Source organism: Ovis canadensis, chromosome 2, assembly GCF_042477335.2.
Source record: "Ovis canadensis isolate MfBH-ARS-UI-01 breed Bighorn chromosome 2, ARS-UI_OviCan_v2, whole genome shotgun sequence".
In the NCBI taxonomy this organism is placed as follows: domain Eukaryota; kingdom Metazoa; phylum Chordata; class Mammalia; order Artiodactyla; family Bovidae; genus Ovis; species Ovis canadensis.
In genome coordinates, this window is record NC_091246.1 from 230,162,873 (window position 1) to 230,188,420 (window position 25,548).

The following is a 25,548-nucleotide window of genomic DNA, read 5'->3' on the forward strand; positions in this document are numbered from 1 at the left end:
CTGAAGTAACTCCAAAGTACACTGTAAGTCACAGCATGCACTTTCAATGGGGGATGAAAACTGGTTCTTGGTGGGGGAGGCAGGTATGAAAACAATCTTACATTACAATGGTTTAGAGACCCCCAAAGCTGAACCCTACTTAACAAAACTGTTCTCCTTAGTATTCAGTTCGTCTCACTGGCTTGTCTTGGGCTTCACAGGAGCAGCACTGGTGTGGAAAACATAACTAATGTGTGCAAGACCAGTGTTCCATAACCACGGTGACAGGTGGCTCAGGTCCTGTGACTGGAAGACTGTATCAAGTGCTCAACTTCAAGGTCATGTTAAGAGGTGACCTGCGTGTGCCAGGAGCCACCATAGGCTGCCTTGTGGATGTTGTTTATGTATGATTCTGAGAGTTTCTGTCCATAGCTCAGGCTTTGAGAATTAAATAAAAACAGTTTCTAACTTAAAGAGTTATTATGCAACACATCATTAAGTACATCAAGCGCTGCACTGAAAAAACATCAACATACCTGACTATCAGGGGCTTCCCTGATGGCTCAGAGGGTGAAGAATCTGCCTGCAATGCAGGAGACCTGGGTTCGATCCCTGGGTTGGGAAGATCTCGTGGAGAAGGGAATGGCTATCCACTCCAGTATTCTGGCCTGGGAAATCCCATGGACTACTGTAGCCTGGCGAGCTACAAGTCCATGGGACTGCAGAGTTGGACATGACTGAGCAACTAACACTTTCACCTGACTACCAGCTAATTAAAAGTTATCTTCTCTTACCAAGGAAAAGTTAAATTAACTGAAAATACTTTTTTTTTTCTGAAAACACTTTTTAAGAAAATTTTCAAGTGTTTTACTTTCACTGGAAAAGTGAGTTTTGAATGTTTTTTAAAAACTTTTGATTACAGTTATGTATTTAAATCAATCGCCAACTGGCATGTATAATTTGACACACTACAATTTATTCAAGAGTATAACATTAAATGCTATGCAGCAGATACAAAGTTAAAGGTTAGTAGTTTTTTCATGCAAGCTGCTAGGCTTGAAGGATCTCACTTCTCCAGCCAGGGATTGAACCTGGTTCCCAGCGGTGAAAGCCCAGAGTCCTAACTACTAGGTCACCAGAATTTTCTAATTTAACTGTTGACTTAAAAGTACTTACTTATTCTTAACCCTGAAATGAATTTTAAAAATAAGGTTTATACTTTTTTTACGTATGAAGCCCAGATATTCATGGAGTACATAATAAATATGCAATATACCAGCAGTATTAACATTTTCAGTTCAGTTCAGTTGCTCAGTCATGTCTGACTCTTTGCGTCCCCATGGACTGTAGCACACCAGTCTGCATGTCTGGGCTTCATACGTAAAAAAGTATAAACCTTATTTTTAAAATTCAGTTCAGGATTAAGAATAAGTAAGTACTTTTAAGTCAACAGTTAAATTAGAAAATTCTGGTGACCTAGTAGTTAAAGACTCTGGGCTTTCACTGCTGCAACCCAGGTTCAATCCCTGGTTGGGGAACTGAGATCCTTCAAGCCTAGCAGCTTGCATGAAAAAACTACTAACATTTAACTTTGTATCTGCTGCATAGCTTTTAATGCTATACTCTTGCATAAACTGTTATAAATTAACATTTTATGGAGGGGCAATTAGGGAAAAAGTCTAAAACGTTTCTTAAGGGAGTGATAATAAAAAAAAACTTGAGACACACTGTGTTTCAATAAGATCTATCCGGTGGGAAAGTGAGCCCACCAAGACATTCAAGTGACATGGTGTGCAGCACCCACCTCAGCACCGAGCACTGAGTCGTTAAGTGGGTTCCTCGGCTCACCAACAGCACGGGGTGTTGAGCACGCATGGAGAGAACTTTGCCTCATACGTATAAGAGGGAGTGAGGCAAGGAAACAAACAAGCACGCTCAAGAACACAACCTCCCTCATGGTCCAGTGGTTAAGAGTCTGCCTGCCAATGCAAGGGACATCCAGTTCGATCCTTGGTCCAGAAGGATCCCACATGCCTTGGAGCAACCAAGCCCAAGTACAGCAACTCCTGAGCCTGCATTCTAGAACCTCCGACCAAAGCAACAGAAGCCACCGCAGCGAGAAACCCACGCACTGCAACTAGAGAGTAGCCCCTGCTTGCCACAACTAGAGAAAAGCTCTCACGGCAATGAAAGCCCAGCGCAGCCAAAAAGAACACTTTCTATAAATAAATAAAAAGTAAAAACAAACAAAGGAAACTCAGGACTACGTGAACCATGATCACAGCTGAGGCTTTTATGAGCACCTTGGCCCCATGTCATCCTGTTGCTTGGATGTGGGGTGATTCCTGCTGATGCATTTAATACTGCGCTTAAGAAAGCCCACAAAGAAGATAACAAAAACGGCAGTATCTGAAAGCCTGCCTCCAACACCAAAAAAGTAGAGAATCAGGATGCAAAAAAGCAGAGAATCAGAGGATGAAGGACATTTTTTTACACACAGTAACAAGGTCAGAAGCGTACAAACTTCCAAACATTTTTTCTTTTAAAATTGGTGCCTTAACAGTCTTTGTTGATAGTACTAAAAATTTGGAGATGCCACAAAGATCACTCCTTCTTCCAGTCTAGATGTCTTGTATAAATGGGACTATAAACGGGACACTTTTACTCCAAGAAACTGTTCGATATATACGATTCTCGTGTATTTCCAAGCTCATGTTATACTAAAAACCAGTGTGAAGACCGGGGAGACGTCACAATTTCACCCATATTTTTTAGCATCTGCAATCTTTCCCAGGTGTCCTGAAAGAGGGAAAAGGTCATGACCTACAGGTCAAGTCAACGATCATTAGGTGACACTAACAGAAGGTATTTAAATACCCTCTATAAGTACATATGGTACAGGATTAAATGTGCCTATTACTTGCAAGGTTATTTTTCATTTCACAAAATGGATTCTGAGCAGCATGAAAATTAGAACTGTCAAAACTAAAGTACTAAAACTTCTGTTTTTCCATCTTGTCTCAGGTTAAACTAATGTTTTCCATAGATTTATGAATAAACAAAACTGAAATAGTAACAAAGGGGAAAACACACACACACACTTGAGTCAATGCAATCTTCTATAAGAAGTGATTTTCACCATAATTTGCCCAGGAACCACATAACTGATGTAAACACAAAAATGCTGGGAATTTTCCTTGCCCAGAGGTGGTTTTTGAAAAGGACAAATGCATTTTAACATACATAATTTAGTTTGCAACAAACCACAAAAACAGAGGGAAGAAGTCTGAGAAAAAAGCATATACATATGCTGTAATGACCTGATCTGATGCCAGTGAAACACTATGAGATGTCTGAAGCACTCACAATGCTCTATTGTTCAGTCACTCAGTCGTGTCTGACTCTTCGTGACCCGATGGACTGTAGCCCACCAGGCTCCTGTCCATGGGATTTTTCCAGCCAAGAATACGGGAGTGGGTTGCCATTTCCTTCTACAGGGGATCTTCCCGACCCAGGGATCGAACCCACATCTCCTGCATTGGCAGGCAGATTCAAAAGGTTAAAGGTTTGCTTTCTTTTTTCCCACTCAATGGTTGCCTTTATTTTACTGGCAGTTTGACATCCTAGTTCCTTTTGTGTTCTTAACTGCCATGATGCTCAGCAAATAAAAACTATGTGAGACTAAGCGCCTATGGCTTCTAACGGTGGCTGCAGTCACAGGCCTCAAGAGTGCTTCTCAGAGACTCTGGGGAGGCAGAGGTCTGCTGCCTGCATCAAGCAAGGTTACATGCAAATGTCACCAGAACTCCCTGGGATCAATGTGATGATCAGTGAAATGAGTCTCCAGATTTCTCTCACAATGGACAGGGCCAAGTTTCTTAAAGGGGAATCAAGTCTGTTCCCCCTCTGCCACCAAACAAAGCAGCATGAAAGGCAGTCAGTGGTGTTTGCTAGAATGGACAGAGAGAGACTGGGTACACCTGCCAGTGAACTGACATTAGCATGGCTCTCTGGTGACCAGACTTTGCTCAATTACAATGGCAGGGCCACCAGGGACTTTTAATTATTAAAAGGTAAACCATATGCCAGAGTAACAGAAGACAGCGCAGTGATCAAGAATGGCAGGAAACGGTAGCTCTTCATCTGTTTCTACTTGACATTTTGATACTCAGAAGACCTTTTCTTGAAGAAGAAAAAACTATATGCAATTAACAATAAACCTGAGGAAATGATATAGCTAAACATGCCTCAGCAACCAAACTCCTGTGTAGAAATTTACTCAGGAGATAAATATATATGAAATTTTAGATGAAGAACTCATACAACTTTACTGCTGACTTACTCTAACAATGGCACTTCTTTAGGTCCATTTCTTTAACCGTTAAAAAAAAAGAAGGCAATCAGAAAAAAAGATTAAAAAAACAAAAAAAGGTAGTCATGCTTGTCATTAATCAAAATGTAATAAAACATTATAATATTCTGAGAGCCAAAGTAAATTCAAAAGAAAACACATATGGCCTCTGTATCAAATAGCAATAACAAGTCGGCTAAAAAACTGAACATGAAGACCTACAACCACATCATAAGTGGTTACAGTTTATGAATGCAACTTCTGACACACATACATACTCTCTCCAAACCAAAACAGACATCTATATATTTAAAAAATTAAGTATTGTCTTGATGCTAAAAGATATAAGGATTAAAATTATAATTTCACAGGTTTAGAATGTTAAAAATAGAACTTTAGCTTCTACCTTCATACAGCTTCTTAAATCAGTCTTCTCCTTGCAGTAGCTTTGGCCAACATTCAAGTTCAATTCTTATTCTCACCGCTTTAAAACATACTATAACACCTTTCCACCATTCTCTTCCCCTCTACTCTCTATGCCATCCAACTTACATATTGCTGTCAGATTAATCCCTTCAAAGTACAGATCTAATCATATCACTCACTTAAGGGCGGGGAGGGGAAGTAGCAGCAGCTTCAAAATTTTCCAGTTAATTAGCTGAAATTCCTTATCCTAGCACTCAGGACACTGTGGTCCCAAGCTTCTTCCTTACCCTATAGTCAAATAGAACTGCACTAGGCCTTGTTTCCCATCATTTCTGGCTTTGCTCCAGTGGTCTGCCTTGCTTCCAGTCTCTCACCTATTCGTTCAAAGGCTCATGTGACCTCCCAGAAACTCACTAGTGTTTTCCCAGACACCCTGAAGAAGCTACACCATATCCCTCTCTGGAAACGTCAAGGCACTGGCCTTAGCAGCAAGGTGTGAGAGCTGCTGTGCAACGGTCATTCCCCCGTAGGTCCCTTGACAGAATGACCTGTATCCTACTTACTCGGGCTTCATGTAGCCTATCTCACGACTGGGAGCTCAGATTCTTCTGAGAAATACCTCTAAGGAACTGACTGAGGCAGGAGAGTCATGATTAAGACACTGGTTTACGGCTTATGGAAATGTCATTAGTATAACTGTTGCATATAAAAGTGTCATAGCCACAACAAATTAAGCTCCTATGTTTCATGTCAGATCTTTGCAACCTTTCAAGCAAGAAATAAAGTTAATCTCGTAATGGCACAATGTTTCAGTGAACAGATTTTTATCCAGCTAATCTCTATATGAAATATAAAATTTCTGAGAAGAGACTGTATAGAAGGTTTAAAAAAAAAAAGGGTGTCACATCAGCTCTCAGATTGCTGTTAACATGGATGACCAGACCTTAAAGCAGAATTCTAGAAGCGTCAGTTGGTGAATGAGTACGGAAACCCACTATAAAGGCAGGCAACCTGGCCCTGTGGACAGAGCACTGGGAGGCAGGAGCCCTGGGTTCTACACATGTGACCAAGCACAACTCACTTAACCTGCCGGTCCTCGGCTCCCGTACTTGTCCGACTAAGAACTGGACCTGATGAACTCCAAGACCCACTTCCAACACTTGAAAATTCTGTAAGTGTAATAATACATATCTTCACTGGATGACTGTTAATGAGAGGTGTGACAGAAGGCTGTAACTCCCTGCAATATGTAATCTTTCAATTTTATTAAAAAAATTTATGTAACTCCACAAATCGTCAACTTAAAAAAGCTCATCTATTTAGGGCTACTGCATTTTCAAATAAGCTTCCAAATTAAACATAAATAAATAGACAACAGTAAAAAGCTATCTTTGAGGACTAAGAAAAATAAATCTAAGGGGAAAACAAAAATATATCCCCCCAAATTTCAGACCACTACAAGTACTGCTAAATAACACTTCAAGAAAAAGTGAATTTTCCAACAGAAATTTAAGATGCCAGAGTTATAAAACTGTTAGGTAAACAGTGGAAATAAAGTGGTAAAATGTTTCTTGCAAGCTTTTCTGGATTTCTTGTCTAACAAAATATACTGATTCAAGATATAGGGATATGAAAAGCAAAAATTTCAGAATTCCTCAGACAAGAAACTAGCGTGTTAGGAGTCTATATACCATTAAGCTAGCCTAACTTCAACTCTCTCTCCCTTTTCTTAAAGGCTTCACATAGGTGGCTGTAAGCATAAGTCATGAGTTGAAGTTCTCTCAGTTTCCAGTTAGGACTGTGGGTTGGCCATGGCTTGACGGTGCCAGTAACTAGAGGTTACCAGCACTCAGCCAGAACAAAAGTATACTGTGTGGTGCTGGAACAGCTCTGAAAAGCATTTTCTCAAAATGCTGGAGGAAAAAAAGGTTTTTCTAGAAAATATGGACAATTAATTGATTTAAGGAACTAAAGAGCCTCTTGATGAAAGTGAAAGAGAAGAGTAAAAAGTAGGCTTAAAGCTCAACATTCAAAAAATGAAGATCATGGCATCCAGTCCTATCACTTCATGGCAAGTGGATGGAGAAACAATGGAAGCAGGGACAGACTTATTTTCTTGGGCTCCAAAATCACTGCAGATGGCAGTTGTGGCCATGGAAATAAAAGACGCTTGCTCCTTGGAAGAAATGCTATGATCAACCTACACAGCATATTAAAAAGCAGAGACATTACTTTGCTAACAAAAGTCTGTCCAGTCAAAGCTATGGTTTTTCCAGTAGTTGTGTATGGATGTGAGAGTTGGACCATAAAGAAAGCTGAGCACCAAAGCATTGATGCTTTTGAACTGTGGAGTTGGAGAAGACTCCTAAGAGTCCCTTGGACTGCAAGGAGATCCAACCATTGAATCCTAAAGGAAATCAGTCCTGAATATTCATTGGAAGGACTGATGCTGAAGCTCCAATACTTTGGTCACCTGATGCGAAGAGCTGACTCATTAGCAAAGACCCTGATGCTGGGAAAGATTGAAGGCAAGAGGAGAAGGAGACAACAGAGGATGAGATGGTTGGATGGCATCACCGATTCAATGGACATGGGTTTGGTGATGGACAGGGAAGCCTGGCATGTTGTAGTCCATGGGGTTGCAAAGAGTCGGACACAACTGAGTGACTGAACTGGACCGAATTGATATGAAGTTCTATTTCCTAACTTCCCTGTCGTCCCCCATCTCCGCCATCAAGCCAAAAAGTTTTATCACAAACAGGGCTTGGGCTCCTCATTACGGCATTGCTGACTCTAGACTCAATGGATCTGTCTCACCTTCTGATGCTTTGATCGCATATCCTCCCTTCTTTTCACCAGGAGGCACGTCAAGCAGCTGCATGATTCTATCCAGAAGCCCATGGATTATCTCAAACCCAGGATTCTTGTTGTAATAAACAGCACAGAGATGCCTGTAGTTTCTTGCACCCACATCTGAAAAAATAAAAAAATAAAAGAAATGGTCAGAAGGATACGCTAATCATCACCTAAGAAGCTGATTTACCCCAACACAAACTCAGGCAAAATCAACAAAAAAGGACACCGATTAGTAAGCATACGGAGAAACAATCAACCTCAGAAAGACAAGATGATTTTTCAACCATCAAGTTCCCTGAAGTGTTTTTACTCGGGGGAGGTATGGAAAACCCTCAAGGCTGGCCCATGAACAATAGGCTTCATTGTGGTATGAACTGGTTTAGAATTTAGCAACATTTTTCAGAGCCTTAAAATTTCATACTCTTTAAGGCAGAAAACTATCCGAAAGAAATAATCTTAAATACAAAAAAAAGGATTCATACAGAAAGCTATAACTTCTACATAAAGCATTAGTTTCAACAGTGAAAATTAGAAACAACCCAAATTAGGAAATGGCTACACAGTTACAACACAATCACTCATCAGAATACTATGCAGCTAAAAGGCATCTTTGAAAGTGAAAGTGTTAGTCACTCAGTTGTGTCCAACTCTTTGGGAGCCCATAGACTGCAGCCCGCCAAGCTCCTCTGTCATGGGATTTTCCAGACAAGAATACTGGAGTGGGTTGCCATTTCCTTCTCCAAAAAGCACCTTTATGAAGATTCATTATAGTAGGGCTAGAACAAATACTTATAACGGTAAATGAAACAAAAAAAGGGAGGCCATGAAGTTCAAAAAGAAACAAAGCCAAATAACACTGTCTAAAGAGTGCAGGCGGGTTGGAAAACTATGAAACAAGTAAGGAAGTGAAAGTGTTAGTTGCTCAGTTCTGCCCGACTCTGTGACCCCATGGACTGCAGCCCACCAGACTCCTCTGTTCATGGGATGTTCCAGGCAAGGACACTGGAGTGGGTTGCCATTTCCTTCTCCAGGGGATCTTTGCAACCCAGGGATCGGAACCTGGGTCTCTTGTGCTGCAGGCAGATTCTTTACTGACTGAGCTACCAGGGAAGTGACTGTCATCAAAGTCAGGACAGTGACTGTCCAGGTAAAGGAAGGTGATACGATAGAGATGGGTCTTACAAGCAGCTTAGGACACTAGCAACATTCCATTTCGTAACTTGGATGGTTAAACCAGTGTCTGCTTTATAATCTTTTTAAATTATCTATGTCATATTTACACATCACAATTAAAGTATGAAAAAAACAGCAATTTAAGACGGATACAACTACATGAATGTAACCACAAACCAAAAAATTCCATTCACAGGAAAAAGTATGTAAAGAAATGTACCTGAATGTTAACAGAGGTAATGTTTGGGTAGGATTAATTTTTTTAAAGTTTATCTATTTTCCAACCTTCCTTAATTTTTTTTTCTACTTTGAAAATCAGAACAAACTTATGATATTTTAAAAAGTTATTTATTTGGTTTTGCCAGGTCTTAGTTACAGCATGTGAGATCTAGTTCACTAACCACGGATGGATTGAACCTGGGCCCCCTGCACTGCAGTGTGGAGTCTTAGCCACTAGACCACAAGGGAAGTCCCACAAATGTAATATTTTTTAAAAGAATCACAAAAATGCAAATGACTAGATAACAAACTGGTTCACCCATACAATGGAATACTACTCAATAATAAGGTAGTGTTGATAACTTAGATGTATCTCAAGGTACTAAGATGAATGAAAAGAAGCCAGTTTTATACAGCAATGTAAGTGGACAATGTAAGTCCATTTATGTGACATGCTGGAAAAGGGAAAACTAAGGCAACAGAGAGGGCTTCCCAGGTGGCACGAGCAGGAAAGAACCTGCCTGCCAATGCAGAAGATTTAAGAGATGCGGGTTCGATCCCTGGGTCGGAAGATCCCCTAGAGGAGGGCATGGCAACCCACTCCAGTATTCATGCCTGGAGAATCCCAAGGACAGAGGAGCCTGGAGGGCCACAATCCACAGGGTCGCAAAGAGTTGGACACAAGTGAAGGGACTTAGCATGCACACACTCAAGGCTACAGAGAACAAGATAGTCACCAGGGTTAGATGGGAGGTGGGGGAATATGACTACAGTGTGACAACATGTGGGTCTAGGGGCGTGATAGGACTGTTTTGTATCTGTAGTGATGATTAGAAAAATTTAAAACTAATTTATTAATAAATTAGCATACAAAGACAGACTCAAATTCATTGGAGATCATTTAACTTTCTAACAGATAAACACACTCGTGGCCCTTTAATAAATTCTGGAGGACACTGCTGCTCTACATAAACAACAAACGTTGGCTTCATTTTACCTTTCAAATTAGAAAAAGAACAAATTAATGTCTATCTGGGGGAACAAACAAAATAAAAAGCTGCTTCATATTAGCATGTATTGAGCAAAAGTTCTTCCACAGACTTATTCTCACAGCCATAATTTGCATAAAATATACAATATCTTTTGCCTTCCAGACATCCAAGTAAACAAATGAGTATTTTAATGCATTGTGTTTTACTATTAAAGTAATATAAAAATGAGTCCATAAATGGTAAAAGGAAAGGAAAACTAAGATGAACGAATTATCTACTATGTGCCAGGACTTAGCAGCTATCAGCCTATTTGTCATCTTAATTCTCAAGACAATTGTGTTAGTTGGTTTTTATTGTATCATGAAAATGGACAGGGAAACTGTGATGGAGAAACAAAAGCTCAGAAAGGTTTTGCCCAAAGTCAAGCTAACTGCCTGGAGCTAACTGTAATTAATTACACAGCTAATAAGTTACAAAACCAGGACTGGACCAGGACTGCCTAACTTTAAAACCCACACCCTCTCCACTGTACAGCAGAAATCTCTTAATCTCTAAAGGATTTAGAAGAAATTTCTAAAGGATTTAGATGAAGATAAAGAAAGTATAAGCGCAAACTTATGTATGAATATACTTGTATAGTCAGAGATGTGCATTCTTGAAATGTTTTTGATATGTTAAACAGATGCTTTTATTTTCAAAAGTTTTCATGTTTAAGACTTTTAGTTAAGCAACTGAAATAGATTATTTCTGAAAGTGAGTTAACTAAAGTTTCTAGCCATCATCAGTGTTGTAACTCATATAAATTATATTCTAAGCTAAACTTTGGACTGAACATACATAGCGAAATAACTGTCCCTGCGATGTAACATTTCTTAGCACCCACTATGTTCAAAACACTCTACACTAAGTATCCCTAGAGGGTAGAGGTCAGAGCCAGCATAGGGCCTGCACAGACTAAATGCTCAATGATTATTTTTTGAATAAATCAATAAAGCCTGGAAAGAAAGCAAAGCATATACAGAATTAGACAAGGCCAGGACCAGACCGTGGCCACATTCTAAGCCTGCCCAAGAGCCAGCTGATGTTGGGGAGTCAGTACTGTGCCAGTCTCATTGTCTATCACTTCCAAGTATACGGATAAAGATATTTGCTATCTTAAAGCTATAATCGAAGCCATCAGAATAAAAATTAATATTACACCCAGGCAGGCATCAAACCTCACTAATCAACCACATGCATTAATTAAAATGAGGGAACTGATTGCTCTGTAGGAACACAGGCACACCGACACACAAACACACACACCCCTCTCTCCTCTCCACCTCTCCTCTTCTCCCTCTCTCTTCCCTCTCTCTGCTCACCCCACCCACCCCATCCCCCACCCCCCGCCCACTTCCCCTTGAAGAGAAAAACATGCAATGAAATAGAACTAATTTATCCCTTTCATATTACGGACTTGCTCCTGGGTATCTCTACCATGTGGTACCCATTTGTTGGTGTCACATGCTTCCACTTTAACACACAGATATGTATTGAAACTACGTTGCAGCCCCATTCTTGCTGTGAGAGAAGAGCCCCATGGTAATGCCACCATTCAGAGAGCTTAGTAACACAAACTGGAAGCTCTATTTTGGTAACCTTTGCCTTGGAATACTTCTGTCCTGATCTCCACATTATGTAAAACTTGCCTTTCTGATAAGAGGAACAACATCTGGTTTAAAGACTTAGAATTTTTTTTTAAATTGATTTTGATGATGAGAATAATGAAATTAGGATAAAAATACAGGACTTAAAAAAAAATTATACTCCAATCAAGAAAGGTTTCAGGATGTCTGCAGCATACACATATAGAGTAATAGGCTGTTTTTTTTTAATTCAATGTCACAGTATTTTTAAGAAAGGCCATTGATTTCAGGGCTTTATACTAAACCCACCATAAGAACTAGATTAAACGCACTGAAAAGGTGCCCTCTCGCAGCCCCCACCGATGGGCTGTTTTTTCTCTTCCAAATGCTACCCATCCCTCTAGACCTGCTTCATCACATCCTGCTAAAATACTTCCTCTGAATTAGCTGGATTGAATTGAAAGAGAAAAAAACCATATACTTCACTTCCACCCAGAAATGTCTTGGAGAAACTGCTAGGTTTAGTAAAATTTCCACTTCCTAGGATTTTGCACTGAGGGACAATATTACATCACAGGAAGTTCACTGACTGCATGCCACAAAATAAGAACTATTTAAATTTCATGCCAAAACTAGGGTTTGTTGGAAATGCTCAGTTCTTTATAACTCAGTTAACAGACCTCTTGTGTCATGCCATCACACAATTCTGCCTTTTAAACGGGCCTGCCAAGTATGTCAGCCTAAATTACCAGTGTCTTTCAGACTTCAAAGTAATGCCTGGAGAGGCTGATCTAAACCACCAAGAGGAGGGGTAGCTGCTACAACTCTGGAAGCTGCAAGAACATGCCAAATGATTTTATAAAGGAAGAAAAAAAGGGGAAAAGTGATACACAAAGTCCCTTAGTAAATGACTATTACATACAATTCAAATTTTTAGAACAGGCTTCTGCTTAGTGTAGACTCTCTTTCACCAAAGGACGAATGATTAAAAACAAATTAGGGGTGTTAGGTTAAGTTATCATAAATGGCTCAGAACGGAAAAGGACAGAGTCTCCAGGTCAATCTTTCCATCTCTCTTCTCACATTCACAGAGAAGCCCAAATGAAGATACTAGGAGAAAGCCTACTGGGAAACCAACAAAGCTCCCAGGTCAGCTGGTGGCTGATACTGAGCTTGAGAATAACTGTCTGGCCAAGCTCAGAACATAACAAATCATCCTGATCGTTAGTTTATTCCATCCAACAAATTTCTTTAATATTGGTGGTACCCATGAGATGATAGCTTATATTGCAAATTTTACTTACCTTCAGAAAAAATTCGTAGTAGTTCTAATGATTCACAAAAGCTATAAGAATCTCGTTAAGACATACACCGTTAAAAATTAGATCTAATGTGGAAGAACAGGAACTTTTAAGCACTTTTGATAGGACTGCAAATTTGTGTTTTTAAAAAAAAATCCTTTTTAGTAGAGAATTTGACAAGGTAGCAAACATTTAATGCTCAAACCTATGGACTGACCAACTTCAAAAAATACGTATTTGTATAAGGGTACTAGGATGCTCATTACAATTGATGTATTTTAGCAAAACCCTGGTAACAATCTAAAGTCATCATAACAGTCTGAGTAAACACATTACAGTATATCCACACAATGGAATGCTATGCAGCCATTAAAAAGAATGAGGTGGGGGGGTGGGGGGGGGCCTTCCCTGTTGTTCCAGTGGTTAAGACTCCACCTTCTAATGCAGGGGGGCACAAATTCAATCACTGGTAGGGGAATTAAGATCCCACATGCCGAAGCCAAGAAATAAAGAAAACACACACACACACAACAACAAGCAATGAGGTAGACAGAATGCATTCATAGGGCAAAAGTACAGAATAAGACAGAAAAAGCATAATTCTATTTGAATGAACACTAAAAAGTACCTGGATCTGCAGCTACACACAGAAATGTAAAACACACAGTTAAACATGTAGAGAATGTCTGGCAACTAATTAAAGGAGCAGGATTTGGGAAAAGGTGGACACGTGGTTTTATTTTTTAATGTGAAAATAGAATTACGGTTAAAAATATGCATTTGGGAAAGTTCTTAAAGATATTACAAATACATTTGCAATTTTAAAAACAAACATAATAAAACTTAAGAACAATTTCCCTTAAAGCACTTCTATATTACAGCACTGAAGTAGAGACTTATCTTTTTCAAATAATGCTGAAGGCCAAGAAACAAATGTGAGGAAAAAAACTATGACCTTCTCAATGCATGAAGGAAAAAGCTACATCCTTATGGGTTGGCTTTTATTTTGTTAACATGAACCTGGAATGGATTTTTATCTATTAAAAAAATACAATATTCAACGCATGACAGAGCACATTATAGTCACGTTAGGAGATCTTAACTACGTTGAGCCAAATGTACTAAAATAACTTTCTGTATTAAAAATGATGTTATTTACCCAGTTAAGATGCCATCACACATGTGAATGATGCTACTTCAAATATTGTTAAGGTCAATGTTTCCTACACCCATACTTTTTGAATTATTAATTGGAAGTTCTACATGCCAAAAATATAAAGTAGTAAAATTAAATTAATCCAGACTGATGACATAAGCTCTCTTCAGAGAGCCACATTCCACATGTGGATGCTAGATAATCTCCTAATATTTAATGGATGCAGAATTAATGGACAATTTCTCAGAGGTGAAGTATTTTACAAGCTCATAATGAAAATGCTTTCACTGAGCTTTTTATCAGGCAAAGAATTATAGAAAAAACTACAAAGTTTGGGCCCCTTTATTTTAGTAGGTTACAATATAGAACAGATACATAAAAGGTGCAAACCAACAGCAAACAGAAGGAACAAACCAAATCATAGAACAGTGAATCAGCTATGCTTCAGGAGCCACGGTGGTGCAGGGAGCAGAACAGACAAGAATCTTAAATATATTAAAGATTTAAAAAAATTACCTTCCAAAGTTTAAAAAAAAAATTTCTGGATTTCCACATCCAAGCTAAGCAGAGTAAGAAGTAGAGCATTCTCTGATTTAGAAAAGCTGCAGGGAGAATGAAAAGGTTTAGGAACTATTTAAACAGCAATTTGGCAGGGCAGAAGAAATACAGCCCTACCACAACAGAATACCAGACCACCTAACCTGCCTCTTGAGAAATCTGTATGCAGGTCAGGAAGCAACAGTTAGAACTGGACATGGAACAACAGACTGGTTCCAAATAGGAAAAGGAGTACGTCAAGGCTGTATATTGTCACCCTGCTTATTTAACTTCTGTGCAGAGTATATCATGAGAAACGCTGGACTGGAAGAAACACAAGCTGGAATCAAGATTGCTGGGAGAAATATCAATATCAATCACCTCAGATATGCAGATGACACCACCCTTATGGAAGGAAGTGAAGACGAGTTAAAAAGCCTCTTGATGAAAGTGAAAAGAGGAGAGCGAAAAAGTTGGCTTAAAGTTCAACATTCAGAAAACGAAGATCATGGCATCTGGTCCCATCACTTCATGGGAAATAGATGGGGAAACAGTGGAAACAGTGTCAGACTTTATTTTTTTGGGCTCCAAAATCACTGTAGATGGTGACTGCAGCCATGAAATTAAAAGACACTTACTCCTTGGAAGAAAAGTTATGACTAACCTAGATAGTATATTCAAAAGCAGAGACGTTACTTTGCCAACTAAGGTCCGTCTAGTCAAGGCTATGGTTTTTCCTGTGGTCATGTATGGATGTGAGAGTTGGACAGTGAAGAAGGCTGAGCGCCGAAGAATTGATGCTTTTGAACTGCAGTGTTGGAGAAGACTCTTGAGAGTCCCTCGGACTGCAAGGAGATCCAACCAGTCCATTCTGAAGGAGATCAACCCTGGGATTTCTTTGGAAGGAATGATGCTAAAGCTGAAGCTCCAATACTTTGGACACCTCATGTGAAGAGTTGACTCATTGGAAAAGACTCTGACGCTGGGAGGGATTGGGGGCAGGAGGAGAAGGGGACGACCGAGGATGAGATGGCTGGATGGCATCACGGACTTGATGGATGTGAGTCTGAGTGAACTCCGGGAGTTAGTGACGGACAGGGAGGCCTGGCGTGCTGCGATTCATAGGGTCTCAAAGAGTCGGACACGACTGAGCAACTGAACTAAACTGAACTGAACCACAACTGAAGCAATGCTCTGCAGGAATGGTCTGAGCAAGAAGTGAAGGTTTGGAGCAAGTGTCCTTGCTGAGGCCAGTGAGATAACTGGACCTTCCTCAGGTCAAGGGCCTTTAACCCATTTCTCCTACTAGAACAAATATTAGAAACCCAAATTCTTCCCTAGTGGCTCAGACAGTAAAGAATCTGTCTGCAGTACAGGAGACCTGGCTTCAATACCTGGGTTGGGAAGATCCCCTGGAGGAAGGCAAGGCTATCCACTCCAGTATTCCTGCCTGGAAAATCCCCATGGACAGAGGAGCCTGGCGGGCTACAGTCCATGGGGTCACAAAGATTTGGGCAGGACTCAGTGACTAAGCATACAGCAAAAATTCTTTAAGGCACAATATGATCATCACTGATATATGTCAATGGACAACTGGATGACTGCATTATGCTAAATGTATTTATTTAAATATAAAGGTTTCCTTTAAAATATAGTTAGTGTATTTATTGACTTGGCTGTGCTAGGCCTTAGCTGCAGCATGTGACTCTTTAGTTGCAGCACATGGAATCTAGTTCCCTGACTAGGGATCAAACCCGGGCCCCCTGCATTGGGGGCATGGAGCCTTAGCCATTGGACCACCAGGGATGTCCATACCATGCTAAATGTAAATCACCCTATATACTTGCTCAAAGCCAAACTAAGTCTTCCTCCTATCATTCCTTTTAAACCTAGACTCAAAAAAAAAATAAAATAAAATAAAAAATAAAAAAATAAAAAAAATAAACCTAGACTCAGCCCTATGACGCTTGTTCTCCTGCCATTATTGTGAGCTTCGAGGCATCCTGGCAGCTTCAAGGACCACTGTGGAATAAACTGTGACAGGCAGAATTCAATCTGCACTTAATAAAAAGCCAGAGTGTGGGACTTGGCAAAATATATTTGCATTTGTGGGCACAAAGGTTAGCAATCCCACTCCACAACTGCTCTTCTGAAGTAATCTTTTACTATTTTGTTTGCAGTTTCTCCTCTACACTGAAAAGACAAACGTAACAACTGAAAAAGACCAGTTAGTCACATGGCAGTCTGATCTGATGGCTTCAGTTCAGCGTCTATTGGGCTTTGTTGTTATAATAAAGCTGATAATTTACCCCACAGCAGAGTCTACATTTAACTTCTCATTTCAGAGACACACATCACTCTACCCATTAAAAAGGATAAATCAGCTTAGTCCCTTGAGTCAGGACTAATTTTTTTTTTTAAAAAACGTTGCAGCAACTGCAGATCTTATGATTCAACAAATGCAGTGAGGAGCTCAGCTTCAAAGAACAAGAGTGTGTCTGACTCAGAGTGGAAACCCTCACTGAGGAGGGTGCCCAAGTCTCTCACTGGGCAGGATGCCAGCCCCATATCATGGACAGTGGAAAAGTCCACAATGGCATACGAAACTGTCTGATGAGGTCAAATGGGGGCTGAGGGGCTTTCATCCACTCTTACAGGAATGCAGGCCAGACAGAATTTGTGGGAGTCACACTGACTCCAGCAGAGTCCCTTTCCATTTCCATCTTGGAAGACATGCTTGGCTACACAAAACTGAAGGGACGCTGAGAGCTGGGCTTTCCCTAACGTCACAAAACCAGTTAGTGGCAGTTGTCACTCCCTTCTCTGTGTGATCAGGGTGTCTTACACACTCCCTTGCAACACCACCTGTAAAAACTGTTCACTGGTCCGTCTCAAAGCTGGCAACCTTTCTCTCATTCCAAGCAGGGCCCTGGCGAAGAAAAGGAACTTGAAAAATACATCCCAGCAGTACAACGAATGAGAACGTCTTGACCACTCTTCCCACACACCTTCACCCTTTTTCAATCAATAGTTTGAGTACTGCCCTCACCAGCGAAAAGTTGGGACATTTTTATAGTTAGCTGGAAGACTGCTCTATCATTTTACCTTTGATGATCTAGATTTTTTTCTTCAAAACTGTTTCATTATTTAGGAGCAAATGGCTAATGCATATCCAAAAGAGAGAAGATTCCTGGTTTGAGAGACAGTAAAAACACCACTAATTCATTGAAAAGAAGTGGGTGATAAACTGCTAAAAACCAACCTTCTTATCTTAAGTAAATTCCCACAGTATGTTTGGGTTTTCTTTTCCTTAAAAAAAAAAAAAAGTGTACAACGTAAGAAAAACCAATTAAGTCAAAAGTTAGGATAAAAGTGAGTCCCACTTGTCTTAAGCCTTTGATGACGAGCCAATTTTTAATTCATTCTCAAAATTTCCAGAGACCTCAAGATGCTAGGTATCTGGCCTTAGGGACTGCTAATACCCTGACAGAGCACACACTAAACAGTGCTTATTACGTGGCTGCAACTTTCTATGTGGCTTAACTTTTACAACAAATCTCATGAAAAAAGTTTTATTGTTGTTCTCACTGTACAGATAAGGAAACTGAGGCAATGAAAAATTAAACTGTCTAAAGTTAAGCAGCTGGTAAGACCGACAGAGAACGAGACGGGTTGGATGGCATCACTAACTCAATGGACGTGAGCTTGAGCAAGCTCCGGGAAAGTGAAGGTCAGGGAATCCTAGCGCGCTGCAGTCCACGGGGTTACAGGGAGTCAGATACGACTTAGCAACAGAGCAACAAGTGGCAGAACCAGGGCTCAAATGCGGGCGCTCTGGCTGCAGAGTCCCTCGAGGACCTGCGGAGCCGGGCTGCCTCTCCTGCAGAGTCCTCTCTGCACAGCAGACGACAGGCAGGGAGGCCACAGGTCCACAGTGAGAATAATCCACCAGAAACGCTTCTTCTGCTATGAAACAGAATCCAGGCCTACCTAAACAGGAAACACGCGCCACATAAATTAAAGCAAACCTATGTTTTCAAGATGGTAGACTTCCTGAGCACGTTTACCTCTTCTTTACTCCTCGAATGCCATTGGTATGACAGAAAATTTTAAGGAAAAAGAATAAGCCATAATGGTGCAAGACAGCAGACCAAAGTAGTAGCAGTTAAAAAATGGATTGATGTGGAAAACAGAGCAGAATGATCACAACTAAACACAGTTATAAAAGAGATCTGCTGCAGAGAGAAGAACTAGTCTTTCTGAGGAAACAAAAGTGCAGCAGAAATACAAATCTTTAAGTTAAAAAGTACATATACGGATGGGGTTTCTGAATCATCACCAGGGGGATTGGTACAATGATGGCCTATGGCACTCATATTTAAGAACAACTCTCTTTCAACCTCCACACATGGGCCTTGAGGCCTTTCCAAGAAACACAGAGAAAAAGAAACCCAGGAAAGGCAGCCCCACCCAGCACTGCAGGAGAGTGAAATGCTCCATGCCTATGGCAAAGCCTGCCCATGGCAACTGTGGGGACCACAGCTCGCCTCTCACCCATACCCTCCAGGCTCCAAGTTGCTTGCCTGAGAGCAGGGGAGCCCTGCAAGGAGCCCCTGCTACTAGGGAAGAGGCCTGGTGCTGAAATAGTATTACAGAACTTTTGAAGAAATCTCAAGTAATTAACCTAACCCTATATTTAGAAAGCAATGGCACCCCACTCCAGCACTCTTGCCTGGAAAATCCCATGGATGAAGGAGCCTAGTAGGCTGCAGTCCATGGGGTCGCTGAGTCAGAGCAACTTCACTTTCACTTTTCACTTGCATGCATGGGAGAAGGAAATGGCAACCCACTCCAGTGTTCTTGCCTGGAGAATCCCAGGGATGGGGGAGCCTGGTGGGCTGCCATCTATGGGGTCGCACAGAATCGGAGACGACTGAAGTGACTTAGCAGCAGCAGCAGCTATATTTAGAAATATGAATGGATCATCAAGGATAAAAACATAAAACTCAAAGAACTAGTATGATAGTTAACAAGTCAAAGTTAGCAGAAAAAATTGACATTGGGATAATAACAAATTCTCAGTTATCTATACCAAAGGATGGTTAGAGGCAGTAAGAACCCTCAAAACTATTTGCAGCTGGCACTGAAGATGTCTTTTCTGTTACAGCAGATTTATCACCCAAAGAACATTCTACAGGGACTGATATGAAAATGAACTTTTATTCTCTAAGGATACGAGCACTGAGACCAAAATCCTGGCCCGAGCCCTAAGTTCCTCATTTTAAGTGACTCTGAACAAATTACCAGTTTTTTGTCTTAATTTTCCAGCATATTAAATGGGGACAATATTTTGTCCCACTTGCCTCCGAGATGTTTTAACAATCAAAAAAGAACAAGTACCTTAAAAAAACTTTTTTTGAAAAGCAAAAAGCACCGCACAAATGCACGGTGACATTGTTAACTGAAGACAGGCTACATACTGGGGAGCAGATGGAATCCAGCCTTCGGCTGGAAGGTTTGCGATGGACAGTCCACCGCAAACAGTCAAGGTGGCTGTACCTCTAACACAGGCCGGTTTACAGTCAGTGGTTCTTGACTACTTTCTGGTAGTCACAATGACGCCATACTGTCCTCTTCAGGAGAAACTGAGGAAAAGGCCCCTTCTTTTGTGAACTGATTCAGAGCAACACACTGAATTTTGCAGAGTCTACAGTAGACTGAATAAATACTGCTGGGACTTCAATGGTTAAATCCAGGGACTCAAAAGAAACACTGCCAGTCATTTAGTCCTTTCAGGGCACTGCTCACCAAGAGATACCACACACGCAACTCCAAACAGTCAAGTCAAACTTTAATATAAAGCTGAAGATATGGAGAAAGCTGAATGAGACTGGCTTTCTGGGAAATCAGGTTTAAGTACTTAATACATACTTAATATATTTATTAAATAACCACTATATTCCAAATACTAGATGAAACAACCTGCCGTACTAACAAATTCAGACCATACTCAAAAGAAGCAAAAACTGGTAAAACAGATTTATAATCACTGGACAACACTGATAGGAACAATCACTGCTAAACCAGAATGGTAAGATAAAAAGTATGTCAAAATGATACACATATAAATCACAACATAAGGAAAAAAGAAGTACTCTGCAGTGCTTTTCAGGTTGAGGTTTTAATAGGGCTCTTCATAAATATTACTAAACTCAGTTAAAATTTGTTTCCTATTAAAAATAAGAGATACTACAGTCAAGTAGCTGGCCCTTGCTTGGACTGAGTCACACAAATCAGTAATGAAAATTTAATTTATGAAACAACTGGAAAAATTCAAACACTAGCTAGATATTTAATGATATAATAACAGTGTTGGGTTATTAAAAAAAAAAAACAAAAAGCCAAACCAGTGATATTCCTTATCTTTCAGAAACAGAAACTAAAGTGTTTGTTGCTGAAATGATATGATGTCTAGGATTTACACTACTCTAATATGGGGCAGTGGGTTGCAGTAGACATGAAGGAAGCCTGGCCATGTGTGTGTTGATAACTGTTGAAGCTGGGTGCTGGAATCACAGAAGTAGTTACATTATTTTCTCTACTTTTATATACAGTTGAAATTTTCATAATGAAAAAATGCTTTAAATACACAAATCAAAGGTGACTCATTCTTACCTCTGCTAGAATCTTTTATTACAATGTCAGAGATTTCAAACAGCTTCAGAGGAAGTGGCATCTTCCGATTGGCAGCTAGGGTCTTGAGGAGGCCAGGAAGAAGGGTCGTGCGTGCCACCTACAGGAGAAGACGTGAAATTGCACTGACCAAATGCAATGCCTAAATATCCCAGTCATTTTTAATTTTTAATTTCAGGACTTCATGTTCTGCTTTATTTCACAAAGTAATTGAAGTAGATTACAAAAAATACAAATATTTTATATAGATTAAACATAAATTAAACCACATGTTTAAAAACTAGGACCAGGGAAAATGTAAATGCAATAAAAAATACCTGGACAATGAGGAAAACAGGACACAAATACATAGGCACTACAAAAAACCATGAAGCTGCCAAGAGCTGCTCTATGACCACAGTTTTCAGCTTAGTAGCCAAAAGAAACAGGAAAACGTGCACAGTTATTTCATTCTTAATGAAGATCCAACCAGCCCATTCTGAAGGAGATCAGCCCTGGGATTTCTTTGGAAGGAATGATGCTAAAGCTGAAACTCCAATACTTTGGACACCTCATGTGAAGAGTTGACTCATTGGAAAAGACTCTGATGCTGGGAGGGATTGGGGGCAGGAGGAGAAGGGGACGACAGAGGATGAGATGGCTGGATGGCATCACTGACTCGATGGACGTGAATCTGAGTGAACTCCGGGTGTTGGTGATGGACAGGGAGGCCTGGCGTGCTGCGATTCACGGGGTCGAAAAGAGTCGGACACAACTGAGCAACTGAACTGAACTGAACTGATAAGGGGACCACCAAAATATAGTCAGCAAAACCCTAAATGTGAGAACTCCACAGGGTAAGTGATCCAGTTTCTTCCACAAAGTGAAAAGAGGACAGAGACAGAGGAAGAGAGGAATGGATGGAGGGACAACCTGTGGATTAAGAGAGACTAAGAAACACATCAAGCAATATCACGTTGAAGTATGAACTTCATTTGAATCCCAAATCAAACAAACAATTAAAATGAGAGGGAGGGGACATATGTATACCTATGGCTGACTCATGTGGAGGTTTGACAGAAAACAACAAAATTCTATGAAGCAATTATCTTTTAATTAAAAAATTTAAAATAGTAAAAGAACCTTGAGAAAATTTGAACAATAATTAGATATTTAAGGATATTAGGAATACTATTGTTAATTTAAGGGGATATGGTAATATTCTGTAATTGTCTTTACAATTATGGTTAAATTTCACATACTTCAATAAATAACACTTCTCTTATTTCATCCATTGTCTAACATATCTACTACCAAAAAATAGCCCAAAGTTAAGAATTGAGCAAAAGAAAGAACAAGCTTAGACAATAAACTGATAGAAGACCATGAACAATGTACATTTATTTTAACCATAAATAAATATAAATTTGTTAGCCACATTAGTAATGGTAGGACATAGCTATTCGTAAAGTGAGGGTAAAATACAGAATCTGCCAAATCTAACACACAGACTCTCATCTCTCATGTATTTAACGCAGAAATATTGATTCTTATGCGTGCTAAAGTACAGCTATTTACAGTGATGTTTAATGTGCTTCTGATTTATTTTCTTTCCACTTATATAAAATAGGCAGGATGTAAACCCTAAAGAACCTAACATTATCACACTATAAGGTATCTATCAAGCTTGATAAGTGAACCTAGAAGAAAAAAAAAAAAAAGAAACACTTGGAAAAACACTCAAAAATCCATTAAGATTTACTGAAAATTTTCCACCCATTTATAATGAGTGAATCAACACCTGTTCCATTCTATCCAAATGAATTTGAGTACCTCTTATTAAAAAGAACACCTATGACATCTTAGAAAAGCCAGTGGGCCTCAGAAAACAAAATATATAAACTCATTACTACAATCCTTCTAAACTAGCACAAGGATTTTTCAAAGTTTTGACACTGAATACAGAGACAGAACTCAAGTCCTTGATGCATATTATTACCAATTAGTTACTTCTTTTAGCTCTAATCTGCACATTTGGTTGTTCTTCAGTTGCTCAGTAGTGTCAGACTCTCTTGTGACCCCATGGACTGCAGCGCATTAGGCTTCTCTGTTCTACTTGTAAGTAGTTCTACTGATTAAATCTAACTTTTTAAAAAAAATCTAAATTTTAACATTTTTAGAACTTTAGAATGTCAAGAACTAATTCAGCTACTACTTTTAAAAGTGAAAATCAAGATCCAAAGAAACTCACAAATCACAAAATTCAGATGAAATTAACTTTCTTAAAAACATTTCTTTCCAATTCTAACATTCCCTTTGATGCTAGAATGAATCTAATAGACATGATCTTCTCTAAAGCCTCAGTTAAACAAATCATGCATGCATGCTCCGTTGCTTCAGTTGTATCTGACTTTTTGCAACTGCATGGACTGTAGCCTGCCAGGCTCCTCTGTCCACGGGATTCTCCAGGTAAGAAAACTGAAGTGGGTTGCTGTGCCCTCCTTCAGGGGATCTTCCCAACCCAAGGGTCAAACTCACGTCTCCTGCATTGGCAGGTGGATTCTTTACTGCTGAGCCATGGGGGAAGCCCAGACAAATCACAGATATGCATACATAAGAAAAAAGAGTGAGCTTATTAAAGTATGAAAGATAAGACAATTCAAACTTATTAATAAGACATTATAACTTTGAAATGCTCTTTTTATAGTTTGTGCACTAATCTATAATGTATATCACTTAACATTTACTTCTAAGGGAGCATCACTCTCATTTAAATATGTATCATAACCTTGACATGAAACTGCCAAAACACGAGACAATCACAATGAAAGGCACAGTCAGCAGAATCTAGAACTGGCATAACGACTCATTTCAAAGCGAAAGACTTAATGGAGGCTCTGGGAACAGGTGTTGATTCAATCATACACAGGTAGAAAAGAGGTGAAACCTGAAAATATTTTTTTTTTTTAAATTAATTGTGAAATGAAAAGTTGAGATAAGAAAGGCTGGGCTAGTTAGCACAAAGCAAGTAAGAACCACCTATACAGCTAATCAAGAAAAGATTATAAAATGTCCCAAGAAGTTTTATCAGCAAAGTATATAAGAACCCAACATAAACTTATCCAAGAAGAGATTCTAAAGAAGCTCTAAAATTCTGCCCCCTGAGATAAAACAACTGACAAGACTTCATAACTCATGTACTGCCTCTCAGTTTTTACCCATTTTCTTATCTACTTAAAACCCTTACCTGGAATTCGGCTGTTTTAGGATTACTTATGTGGACAGCCTTGGTTGCAGAGATATCCATACCCAGTTTGTCAGCAATATCTTCTTGGGAACACTAAGGAATACATGAAAATAGATCAATATGGAAACACAATGACTAAACCTTAAAGTATGTAATGCTGTAACAACTTGTAATGGTCTCATGGCGATGCAGAAGATATAAATCAGTAAACCAAGAATAAGCATATTTCAATTACATTCAGGTCCACAGCAGATGCAATTCAACATTAATAGTTCCCTTACCAGAGTTCTAACCATGGAGCAGAGCTAAAGCACATTTTTTCACATGGAGTTGGTGGTACAGCATGTACTTGGGCCCTCCTACATTGACCTTAGCAGTCCAATCTCCAACAATTCCCTTCTCATTCCCTGAACTGTTTACTTTTCCATACCTTTACCTGAAATGCCTTCCCACCCAACTTGTGGCTACCACCTCCCGCCAAGATTCTACTTAAAAGACATCTCTTCCATAAAAATATCCCTAATGACTCCAGGAAGAAATTCTCTCCCTCCTTGGTGTTCACACAGCTTTCTGTTTTGACTACTATTGTAACCTCTGCAAAACCCACACCGACTTGTGGCAGAACAGTGGGTGGAACTGAGAAAAGAATTCAAGCGGCCTGAGTTATGTCATTTAAACTTCTGTGCATACGTGCTTGATGAAGCTCCGGGTCATAAACAAACTCCTAAGCACTCACCTACCAAAACCCACTCACCCACCACTCACTCTTAAAAACCAGGATGGTAGGCAGAATTATGAAAATAAAACTCAATGACTAGGAGATACAGCAAGTCAAATAAATGTAATGAGATAAAGTAATAGAATGCTTGGCACAAATTAAGTGATCAAAAAATATTAATGATGACTGGCGGTGGTGGCTTAATCACTAAGTCGTGTCTGGCTCTTGCGGCCCCAAGGACTGTAGCCCACCAGGCTCCTCTGTCCGTGGGGATTCTCTAGGCAAGAATACTGAAG

The 25,548-nt window shown here is 39.8% G+C and overlaps 1 protein-coding gene across 1 annotated transcript in view; it reads right to left on the bottom strand.

Moving 5' to 3' along the window:
- Positions 1-25,548, bottom strand: part of FARSB (phenylalanyl-tRNA synthetase subunit beta) — a 72,318-nt gene that overhangs the window by 15,247 nt on the left and 31,523 nt on the right. The window contains exons 14-16 of the mRNA XM_069574665.1: positions 24,535-24,627; positions 21,291-21,408; positions 7,574-7,729 (exon numbers count right to left, since the gene is read on the bottom strand). Of these exons, the coding sequence (XP_069430766.1) occupies positions 7,574-7,729; positions 21,291-21,408; positions 24,535-24,627 (367 nt within the window). The remainder of the gene's footprint in view (positions 1-7,573; positions 7,730-21,290; positions 21,409-24,534; positions 24,628-25,548) is intronic.